This window comes from Glycine max, chromosome 5 (assembly GCF_000004515.6).
Source record: "Glycine max cultivar Williams 82 chromosome 5, Glycine_max_v4.0, whole genome shotgun sequence".
NCBI classification, from domain to species: Eukaryota; Viridiplantae; Streptophyta; class Magnoliopsida; order Fabales; family Fabaceae; genus Glycine; species Glycine max.
The window spans coordinates 9,978,477-9,990,901 of record NC_038241.2 but is presented as its reverse complement, the minus strand read 5'-3'; the positions used below and the strand labels follow the sequence as shown (position 1 = coordinate 9,990,901).

The 12,425-nt window shown below is 35.0% G+C and overlaps 1 protein-coding gene across 1 annotated transcript; it reads left to right on the top strand.

Moving 5' to 3' along the window:
- The first annotated feature begins 312 nt into the window (after window positions 1-312).
- On the top strand, window positions 313-2,685 carry LOC100819152 (UPF0481 protein At3g47200). Its single transcript, XM_003525706.4, has 2 exons — window positions 313-1,141; window positions 1,539-2,685. The coding sequence occupies exons 1-2, from the start codon at window positions 492-494 to the stop codon at window positions 2,323-2,325; spliced, it is 1,437 nt and encodes a 478-aa protein (XP_003525754.1). The 5' UTR covers window positions 313-491; the 3' UTR covers window positions 2,326-2,685.
- Window positions 2,686-12,425: the final 9,740 nt, after the last annotated feature.

Here is a 12,425-nt window from a genome sequence, read left to right as displayed (position 1 = left end):
ACAAGCCTACAATCTTTATGATAAAATCTGATTCTACATACCTTCCTTGTTTGTTGAAGCTTTTTCACCAAGAATCTTTTAGAATTGACAGATTAGTAAAGCAAGATCCATCCAGTCCTCCTTATTTGAAATTGTTTTGTTGAGTGCTTTATCGATCTCAAGTTTTTTTAAATATATTGAAGTGCTTTTCCACCGCAAATTCTCTAGCAGTCATTCCAAACTTGACACATTAAAAAAGCTAAATGCATCTAGTACTTGGTTATATAATTCAATATAGCCGAAAGTACTTTTAATTTGTTTTCCTAATTCATTTTGAATTTTATATACTCTACTAATCATAATTCAGATGATCAGGCGTTTGCTATATATACTCCTAATTTCGATTATATAAACTGTAACTTGAAGTGGTTTTCATGAACCCTGAATCGTATTAATTTAGAAAACCTAGGCATATACCCCACACCAATCCTTCAATAACGTTATTTTACAACATGACTGAAACACCACACCTCAGCATAAAGTTTACCCAACTAGAAAAAGCAAAGCTAATACCACAAACTTCAGCCCCAAAGATACAAAGGGTAGCACATTATCTCCGAGATCGAAAACATTTTGCCAAGCATTACTCACCCAGGTTGGTGTCAATTGGTCCAATCCATCATGGTGCAAAGAACCTACTGCTGGGAGAAAAATACAAGCTTATGTGGACAGCAAGGTATCTCGAACGCACCAACCAGGATGCTCAAACTCTGTACCAAAAGATTGCATCAAATATCAAACAACTGAAGGAACTGTTTGCTGAGGATGTCATTGCAGACTTCCCTGATGATGAAAAGCTGTCATGGATGCTACTTGTGGATGGATGTTCTCTGCTACAAATCTTGGAAAAGGGAAAACTTGACTATCCAGAAGAAATGAATGTTAAGGTTGACCAACTAGTTCTTGTGTGGCAAGATGTGCTTTTGTTAGAGAACCAGCTTCCCTATCAAGTGCTTAAACTGTTGACTGGCCCCGAGAATGAAGCCATGCTATTAAACATCATGAAGGAGTTTCTTAAGTGTCATCATTTGTCACCAGTTAGACCAAATCACAGAGCAAAGACACAAGACATGGACAAGGATATAACCAAGCAAGAAGACAGGTATACCAAGCTTACATTTATTTTTGTACTTCATAAATATACTAATTGTTAGTTTTAATTCATTTATAATTGTATATATATTATTAGAAAAATAAACACTTTTAAACCTGTACAATATCATAGGTCTATTACATGTTGATATGTTATGATGAGCTTAAAAATTAAATTATCTAACATGGATTTATGAATATAACACATCGGGAATAAAAAGTAAACCAAGAGAGTGATTCTTTACAACACATGTCACATTTTAATTTTGGTATAGAAAAGGAGACATGAAACTAGACAGAGGGATTTTAATCAAAGTTTCTTTCAAAAATTAAAATTTAGAATATTTATTGGGACAAAATTAGATTTAGACCCTCAAATTAATGACATGAACATGTTATGTTTTTAGAGCATTCACTGAAGAAGGGTGCACAAGTGTGTGTACAAAGAATGAAAGCACCCTGCAAGGAGAACATAGAGTGGAAATACCTCAGGAACCACCTATTCATCTTCTCGATCAGCTTCGCAGAACTGTTATTCATGACCCTCAGAAGAACCACCAAGATCACCGAAAGAAGGACACAACAAGCAAGAAAAAGAAATGCAAGCAGAACAAAAAAAATGAAGATTCCGACATTATAACATACAGGAACATAAAGGAGTTGAGAGCAGCAGGGATTAGCCTGAAGAAAAGCAACTCACGCAGGATCAAAGACACCTCTTTCTCTTGTGGCTGGTTGTATGCAGAACTGAAGCTTCCTGAGATCACAGTTGATGACACAACAGCCCCCTCATTTCTCAACTTGATAGCGTACGAGATGTGTCCAGATTTTACGAACAACTATGAGATATGTTCTTTCGTAGCCTTCATAGACTCGCTTATTGACAACCCAGATGATGTGAAGGAGCTGCGAAAAGCAGGGATTCTTCTCAACATGCTTGGGAGTGACGAGGAAGTGGCTAATCTCTTCAATACAATAAGTGCTGATTTGGTGCCCAACATGGAGGGTTATTCACATGTTAGACCCCAAATTGAGAGGCATTATAGGAACAAATGCAAGACGTGGATAGCTCTTGGTTCTCATACCTATTTTAGTAACCCTTGGGCAATCATTGCTTTCCATGCTGCTGTTTTAGCTATTGTTCTAACTTTCATCCAAACTTGGTATGCTATTCACCCTGCTCATGCTGGCTAATTCACTCACAATAATAGGAGTAAATTAAGATAAGTTATTTAAGTCTTTAAACGAAGAGGCTCTATAACTACAGGAAATGCATGTTTCTGTATGATTCAGTGTGGGTATTGCAACTAATAAATCTTGTGACTGTCTGGGTGCGATTGGAATTTGTGACTGAGTTTCACTTTCTCTACAAGAGAGTGTAGAATGTTAAAGGTTGTTTTTGGGTGATTTAAATTGTATACCTTTCTTGGCCAATATGTAAGTTGTGTAATCTAGGATGCAGGTTGGTTCCTTCTAGAAAAGAAGATTTGGTTTGTATATTTGAAACAGATATTCAGATTTCAAATTAATTTAAGGTATATCAATTATGCTTCATACTTTGCTTGTGTATAAAAATCCCCCCTTGGTATTTCATATTTTGAAGAATTTATTAGAGTGCTCATGTGTCAAACCATATATACGTTTTCTAAAAATAAAAGACTAGATTTAACATATTAGAACTCTGCAACCATAATCCTTCATAAGACATAAGCACGATTTTCAGTGCGTGCAACAACACAATAGGAGAAGCTTTGCCTTCAAATTCAGATAAATAGACACCAACAATACTAACACGCTAACAAGAATACCTTCTTTATTTGTCTCACATTATAATTACACAATCATGTCATGTGAGTGAAAAATAGCGAAAATCAGAACCAATGCAACAACATATATTACAAGAAAATTAAACAAAATTAGAATCAGCACAAGCATTTTTAACCAGATATTTGGATGGCTTTGGCTTCTAGCTGCTTCACTTCTATCTTGGGAACAGTGACAGTAAGAACCTGATAAGTGTCATATTTTAGCTAATATGTGATTTGAATGTTGGCACTTATCTTGTGATTTCAAGAACTTTTCTTAGAAACTTCCTTTAATTTTGAGTTATTAGTAGTTAAAATATATTTATATGTTTTGTTTATAATTTGAAGGTTTATCCAACTCTTTCTCGTGCAAATTTTGTAGATAAAAGATTTGTACATGATGGAAGTAAGGTGTGAGAAGTGAAAAGCTTTCTTGGGTCAATGAGGAGTTGATTCCTGAGTTCTTGGAGTTTTAAAGTGTCCTATTTCTTTGCACAAGCGAGACCAGAGTCATCCAAGCAAATAAAATCTATGAAAACAGGGGTTTGTCTAGTGGGTTTTCTCACCTAGGCGAGAATGACCCGCCTGGACGAATGTACTCTCTGTTCAAGACTCGCCTAGGTGAGAATCAGTAGCCTGGGTGACCTAAGCTTTCTTCATCCTGAAGTTTTCTAGCCGCCTAGGCGAGAATGTCTCACCTAGGTGAATATTCATTAAACCAACTTGTTTAAAACCTCAAAAAGATGAAAGCTAGAGGTATAATTACTCTTAGAAATGTCGTATGCGAGGAATCGATACAATATGATTTAGCGTGAGCATCAACAATTGTAGAGAATGATTCATACGTGTAAATTTCATTAGGTATTGAAGAATCGAAGGATGAATCAATCCTATGTTTTCCTTGATTGAATTAAAACCTTCTTTATAACTTTTCTTAGAATTATATGCTTGCAAATTTTATACTATTTACTTTTATCGCAACAAACCAATGAATTCTCAATCAAATATCATGTATATAACTATTGAACTATATGTTATTATCCAAGGAACTGAGTAACTCAAGTCCCTGAGGAGGCAATCTTAACTACAAATTGTGTAAACTGTGACGACAATTGGTACACTTGCCAATAGTATAATAGAACCCATTTTCCATTTATGCCTTGATCTGATTCGTCTTAGCATTTTTTGGCAGCATGAATCTTCTCATGAAGTTGCCACTATTATGCTCCACGTGATGCCATGTGCCGTTCTTGTCTTCCTTCTCAATATCTACAAGACCTTGCCATCTTCATCTTCAACCTTCATTTCCTATTTCTTAGGCCCTGGCACATCAGCCTTGTCAAGTGTGCTTCTGGGGTCTCTTTCCAGTCAATCGTAGTGTTCTCAAATGATGAATTCTTGATACAACATTTTTAGTTTATAATTTTCCTATTCTTCTTAGCTTATTTGACCTTTCTTTGACTCTTATTTTCTCACCTTAATTGAGTTTTGGTCTTAGGAAAATAATTGGACTTAAATGATAATTCTTGCTTATTTTCGGACTTTGTGCTTACTTGACCTATCTACCTTGTACAAGACCTACAGAATGTTACAGAACTACAAATGGAGCACATGAGTAGCCCCTGAAAAGCTAAAGAAAAAATATATAATTTTGTCAGATATGAGCTTAGGCCAATTTTGTCCGTTTAAGGGTCATTTTGGGCTTGGAAGTCAGCGCCTCTGGACTTGGATTTTGGGTTGCGAATTTCAGGCCTTTGCATTTTGTAATTAGCTTAATTAGAGGATTAGGTGGGCCTAATCAAGGCTCACCCATTACTTTTGATTAGTTACAGTATATATTAGTCTACTTCATGTATTTTTACAGTCAGTTAGTTATTTTTAACAAACACATTTTTAGAAACTTCTAGTACAAGTTTTTGATCAAACTCTTCTCTCTTTCTCTCACTTGTTCTTCATATTTCTTCATCTCTTCAACTTTGTTCTTCTCTTTTCTTTTTCAATCCTTGTTGTTCTTCCATTGGTGATGATCATAGAAGGCCAAACAACTAATCAATCCAAGGATCCAATTCAAGTGATGATGAATTTGAGTTTTGGTTAACTACTTTGAAATCTGTTGTGAATGTTCATCCTTTTCTCCAATTCTATTTTTGTATTTATGATTATGAATGTATTTAGGATTGGAAATGAATTAGGTAACTGATTAATTTCATAATTTGAATCCTAATTATAGATTAATTGGATGATACTTCAATTTGATTTGTGATTTCAATTTAATTAGGGATTAGTTCGATTAAATTACCTATAATTAGATTGGTTGAACCTTCATAATAGGATCATCATCTTTAGAAAACTGGGATAATTCGAATTGCTTGGATTTGGTGAATTGCATTGATGTTTCTTAAATCTGTTTCATAATCCTGTTAATTTTGTGATTTTGTTTATGAATTTTAATTGTCTACAAATTGCTCGATGAAATCCCTTACTCTAATTTATAATTGAATTGAAGTTGGAACCTAAATGGATTGTGTCTTTGAGTCGACCTAGGTTATTCCTACATAGTAAACTTGTTGAAATCGTAGTTTGTTTTGAGACGATTCAACATCGTTATCGAATTAGCGTCGTTGTCGGGGACATAATTCATTGTGCCCCAACCTTAATTCACTTGTAACTTGCTATTAGTATAGGTACAATTGATGTTAGTATAGTAGCCTTGAATCTGTACATTGAAAAAAAAAACAAATATGTCAAACTAGCCTAAGTGTTGCACTTTGCTGCATTTAGCACAATTTGTGTTTTTTCCTTTTCCATACTACTACTTCACCACTAACTGTTTGATATATTGCAATTGTTTTGTTAATGTCTGTTTTGTAGAGTCTGTGTGAGTAGTAGAGTGTTCTGCATTGAGTGGTAGTGTTTTGTATTGTGTCGTGTAGTTGTGCATAGTGTGTTGCAATAGTGAACTGACTTGTGGAGTTTGGCTATGCAACTTGGTGTCCAATGTTTATCCCATATTTCAATCAAAACTAACCCTTTAAGGGTTTGGTTGGGTCAAAATTGGAAAATTTGATCTATAAGTAGGAGTTTTAGATGCAGGGATATTTTGGTCATTTCACCTACAACTAGCTCAAATGGCCTGAAAATTGGTCAAAATGTGGGAAAAAATTAATACAACAAAATTCGATGATTTAAACCACTTTTTCAATTTTTTTCTATTTTCATGATTTTTAAAAGTCGCCAAAAATTACAAAAAATAAAAAATGATTTTTAGATATTTGCTATGATGTTCCTGATTTTTTTAAAAAATAAATTTGGGACAATTTTCCATTTTCTGTACCATTTCACTCAATATAGTGAATAATGTCCTGGTAGAGTATTCTTTTTGTTATTTATGTTACCACTAAGTTATGTATGACTAGGTCCAAACCAGGTGACTTACATACATATGATCCTAAGGTAGATAGGACATTTCATAGGTTGAGTAGAAATAATAGGAGTGTTACAGTTCTACATGATAGTATAGTGCATAATGATTTCATCTTGGATTCAGTTCTTCAGTCTAGTTCTAGTTTTAGTGATTCTGAGTTTGAATTTAGTGTTGATACAATGGTTGATAACAACTGGACTCTTAAGGAATTGGCTACACCTGATGTTGTATATCAACCATGGTGTATTTAATATCCTAAAACAGAGGCTAGTTATGAGCTAAAGTCTGGGCTAATCCATTTGTTGTCAAAGTTTCATGGTCTTGTAGGTAAGGATCCACACAAGCATATTAAGGAGTTTCATGTAGTGTGTCCTACCATGTGACCACAAGACATTCATGAGGATTATGTGAAGATGAAAGCATTTTCATTCTCTCTAGATGGTGTGGCTAAGGACTAGTTGTACCTTTAACTAGACCCTATCAACACTTGGTGAGATACGAAGAGAATATTTTTAGAGAAATTCTTCCCTGCGTACAGAATAGCATCCATCTGGAAAGAGATTTATGGTATAAGGAAACAACCTAGAGAGACCTTATATGAGTACTAGGAGAGATTCAACAAGTTGTGTGCCACCTGCCCTTACCATCAAATCAACGAGCAACTATTGATCCAATGTTTTTATAAATGATTGATGTTAATGGACAGAAGCATGATTAATGCAGCCAGTGGAGGCGCTCTGATGGACAAGACTCCTGCTACTGCAAGACAATTGATTTCTAACGTGGCAACCAACTATCAACAATTTGGTACTAAAGGGGCTACAACATCCAAAGGAGTAAATGAAATTACTCATATGGATGATAACCAAAGGCTGAAGAATAAACTTACATAATTGACATCCCTTGTGAGACCACTAGCCATTGGCTAACAACAGAATGTGATGGCAGCTAATCAACCAAGACTTTGTGGGATCTGTTGTGCACCTGATCATCCAACAAACACATGTCCCACTCCCCAAGAAACAAAACATACTGTTGATATTTCTGCCATGCAATCTGGACAACCATTCAGACCTTAACAACAACAACAACAATATAACTCTTACTCCAACACTTACATTCCTGGTTGGAGAGATCATGCGAATCTAAGGTATGGTCTTGGTCCACAACAATAGCAAACAAAACAACAATACCAATCCACCACCAACGAATACCAAGCTCCTCCGTTTGACAACAACAATAGTTCTAGTAACCTACACCTGCACAACTTGTGCATAACAACTCTAGACCTTCTTTGGAGGAGCTGATGCAGCATATGGCAACCAGAAAAATTCATTTTCAATAGAATGTGAATGCCACCATCCAAGACCTTTAGACTCAGATTGGAAAGTTAGCTACAATTTTAACCATATGCAGCAACAAGGTTTTGGCAACATTCCTGCACAGACGATCATTAATCCAAAGGGGAATATGAGTGTTCTCGCAACGTGGGCCACGACGGGACGACAATAAAAAAAGATAGATAGACATTTTCAAAAAAGGAAGACCAAGGGATTTGCCACCAACGTTAATTTAAAGAAAACATCGGGAAAGCCAAAAAGATAAGGAATGGTCTACGATTTAAGAAAAAGGATTCGGGAATCGTTTATGCATAGGGAAGGTGTTAGCACCCAATGCCTGTCATAAAGACGACAACTTTTAATCAAGTGTGTTAAAAATAAGTGACTTTTAATTATTTATCTTCGCTTGAGAACATGAATTATGTTTGTTATATTTTTGTTTATTTAGAAAAAAAAAGCAAATTTTTAGTTTTAGAAACAAAAAGGTTTTTTTTTTTTTAGTTTTTTAGGTCGACAAGGGGTTTTTCCTCGCTCCTACGTATCCCAGGTGCAATGAGAAAATCAGACTTACGTGGTTCTTTGGGTAGAAAACAACTTGTGTGTTGGGTTGATTTTATTTCTTCGAAAGATTTATTTCAATTGCATGAAAAAGAAGTTGTTAAGGCGTTGGACCCTGAAACGACGTTTAATTTAAAGAAAATAGTGGAGAGAATCGCTTAAGGCATTGGACCTTGAAGCGATCTCGAATAATGTGTAATTTTGTGGAGAAAAGGAGATTTGATTAATCATTTATTTGAGTATTTTTACCCATTTCAAAAATATTTTAGTTTTGTGGTAAACTTTATGAAGTCAAGCAAGTTGTAAACCTAACATGACAATCACGAAATTTACTCATGTTACTGAAATACCACCAAGCAAGCCAGAGACCCAGGATGGAGTACACGGAATGTGAAAAAGATTTTGGGTTTGCGGTAAACTTTATGAAGTCAAGCAAGTTGGAGATCCAGCATGGCATTCACAAAATTTACTCACACATTATTGAAACACGACCAAGCAAGTCGGAGACCCAACATGGAGTGCATGAAATGTGAAAAAGATTTCAGGTTTGTGGTAAACTTTGTGAAGTCAAGAAAGTCGGAGACCCAGCATGACATTCACAAAATTTACCCACACATTATTAAAACACCATCAAGCAAGCCGGAGACCTAGTATGAAATGCATGGAACGTAAGCGCGTACTAAAGAATACTAATGCATAATTGCAAAATAAATGAATAATTGACAGTGTTACGTAATTAATTAAATGGACGAGACGTGCACAAATAAATCGAATGGGAATAGAAAAGGATATAATACAAGCGGGGAATACACTTAGTAATTAAGGGTCTGGGGTTAAAACGTGGGAGAAAATAAAATTAATAGGTAGTGAAATATTTACAACAAACTATTAATTAAACTAAATAATTATGCAATAAAAAGACAATCAAATTGAAGAACAAGATAAATAATAGAGATAAATAGAAAAATAAAATAAAAAACTGCCTTCTAATTTACCTATTTATTATTATTATTTATTTACTCTTTTTTAGGATCCAAGTCAAAAGGTTGACTTTGACTTAGTCAACACTGACAGCGTTCTGATATGGCAGGCCTGGTTATCAGCCTGGGTGGTAGGAATACATGCATGGAAAAAGGAAGTGTACTAGTAATATTTATTTTATTTAAGATTTCTTAAAAATAGGCCAGACCGGAGATGAAAGAAGGTGTATGTGTAAAAATAATAATGTTAATAGCAATTTTTATTTTGTTTGAGGCTTTACAAACCATGCCCGTTTCAACTTTATTTTCCCTTTTTAATTTTTTTTCATTTAAATGATGCACAACAAGCATCAACAACAAAAATCTAAGGATCTCCCCGATGGTCAAGGGGCTCACCGATGAGATGTAACAAATCAAACAGTAGAGCCAAAGAAAGAACGAAAAAAGAAAACGAAAGGAGAAAAGAGGGAAGGAAAAGATAAGGAGAAAAGATGGGAGAAAGGAAGAGATGAGAGGGAAGGAATGATGGGATACCTGGAGACCCCTCCTTCTCTGGCTGCAGTGCCAAACAGTGTGATGCTGTTGGCTTCTTTTGCCTCCTTAGGATTCGTGTCTCTTCTTATTTTTTTTGTGTTCTCTCTATGTTTTTTGTCTTTGTTTTTTACTGTGTTTGATTGAAGCTCGGACTTCTCCCTTTTATACTATTCCTTTTCATAATGTTCTATTTATTCTTTACCTTTTTTATTATTATTTTTTGTTTTATTATTGTTCTTCCTTTCCCTTTTTTATTATTTTTTCGTTTTATTATTGTTCTTCCTTTCCCTTTTTACCTTTTTTCGTTATTTTTTATTTTTTTCATTTTTCTTTTTTCCTTTGTTTTTTAAACTTGTTCAAACAGAATTAAAGTCTGATAGTTTCCCCTCTTTACTTATCTTTTATTTAAAGACGATGACACTAATTTTGTTCTGGTGATCTTTCGAAAGATCACAACATGAGAACGGAGAGTCTTCGAAAAGATCATAATAGAGAACTTTGAGTCCTATGAAACATAAAGCAAAGGACTTTGATTCCTACAAAACTAAAATAGAGGACTTTGAGTCCTATGCCACTAAAAATAGAGAACGTTGAGTCCTATGAAACATAAAGCAGAGGATGTTGAGTCTTATGAAACTAAAAAATGGAGGATGTTGAGTCCTATGAAACATAAAGCATAGGACGTTGAGTCCTATGAAACATAAATTAGAGGATGTTGAGTCCTACGAAACTAAAAAGCAGAGGATGTTGAGTCCTATGAAACAAAAAGCAGAGGACGTTGAGTCCTATGAAACTAAAAATAGAGGACGTTGGGTCCTATGAAACATAAAGCAGATGACGATAAGTCCTATGAAACTAAAAATGTAGGACATTGAATCCTATAAACATAAAGCAGAGGACGTTGAGTCCTATGAAACTAAAAAGAGAGGGCGTTGAGTCCTATGAAACTAAAAAAAAGGATGTTGAGTCCTATGAAACACAAAGCAAGAGGATGTTAAGTACTATGAAACTAAAAACAGAGGACGTTGACTCCTATAAAACATAAAGTAGAGGACGTTGAGTCTTATGAAACATAAAGCGGAGAAGAATGAGTCCAATGAAACTAAATGCAGAGGACGTTGAGTCATAAAAAAATAAAAACAGAGAACATTGAGTCTTATGAAACATAAAGTGAAGGACGTTGAGTCCTATGAAACATAAAGCCGAAGACGTTGAGTCCTATGAAACTTAAAATAGATGATGTTGAATCCTATGAAACATAAAGCAGAGAATGTTGAGGCCCATGAAACTAAAAATGGAGGACATTGAGTCCTATAAACATAATGTAGAGGACATTGAGTCCTATAAAACTAAAAAGAGAGGACATTGAGTCCTATGAGACATAAAGTAGAGAACATTGAGTCCTATGAAACTAAAAATAGAGGATGTGGAGTCCTATGAAACATAAAGCAAGAGAACATTGAGTCTTATGGAACATAAAGTAGAGGACGTTGAGTCCTATGAAACTAAAATTAGAGGATGTTGAGTCCTACGAAACTAAAAACAGAGGATGTTGGGTCCTATGAAACATAAATAAGAGGACGCTGAGTCCTATGAAACTAAAAATGAAGGATGTTGGGTCCTGTAAAAGGTAAATCAGAGGATGTTGAGTCCTATGAAACTAAAAATGAAGGACGTTGTGTTCTATGATACTTAAAGCAGAGGACATTGACTCATATGAAAAAAAAGCAGAGAATGTTGAGTCCTATGAAACTAAAAACAAAAGATGTTAAGTCCTATGAAACATAAAGCAGCGGACGTTAAGTCATATGAAACATAAAACTGAGGTCGTTGAGTCCTATTAACATGCCAATAGGTACTGGTACACAAAGGCTCAAACTTGTAAGAAGGCGAGAAGTTGACTCTCTAAAAGGGCCATTCATCCCAAATCAGATCTCGAAAACCGACATATAGAGAAAAGACTATGCACTTAATGCCTGATATGAAACATATGAGTTTTGGAATGCATTATGATAAATGAAAAGAGGCACGTGAGCTTTGCAATAAATGTAGGCTTTGTACCCAGAAATGCAATGCAAAAGTTTTTGAGTCATGAAAATTGTGCAATGCTAATGACATTCTTTCTCTCTTGTTATACATTGCTAGTCTTTTTTTTTTAAAAAAAAGACACAGATTGACTGTCTCTTTCTAATGATGATTCATACAACCTCATCCTGTCATTTGCAGATCTCTTCAAAGACTCCCTCAAAGAGTATGTTTTGTATGATTCAACCACATGGCAATTTTGGATGGTGGCAATGAAGCCATTTGATATTTAATCAATCTACTGAAATATTGACTCCAAGGTTCGTCCCTTTCTCTTTTTTTTTTTTAAAAAAACTTTGATTACTCTGCACAACAAGGAAATATTATGTTTTGGGATCAATCGTGTGGACCACTGAAGGATAACAATGGATTGTTACACTTTGGTATATAACCGAGTGAAAGTTTCCTAAATTAAGGTCATAGGGGATGCCATGGGTCCATCGATCTTGTTGAAGCTTGATGACATGGGCTGATCCCAAAAGGATTTACATAACAAAGGCTACCCTTTGATCTGAGAGGAACCATAGGGACTCTGTGTGAGTGACAGACATTGAATGTGCCCCACTAT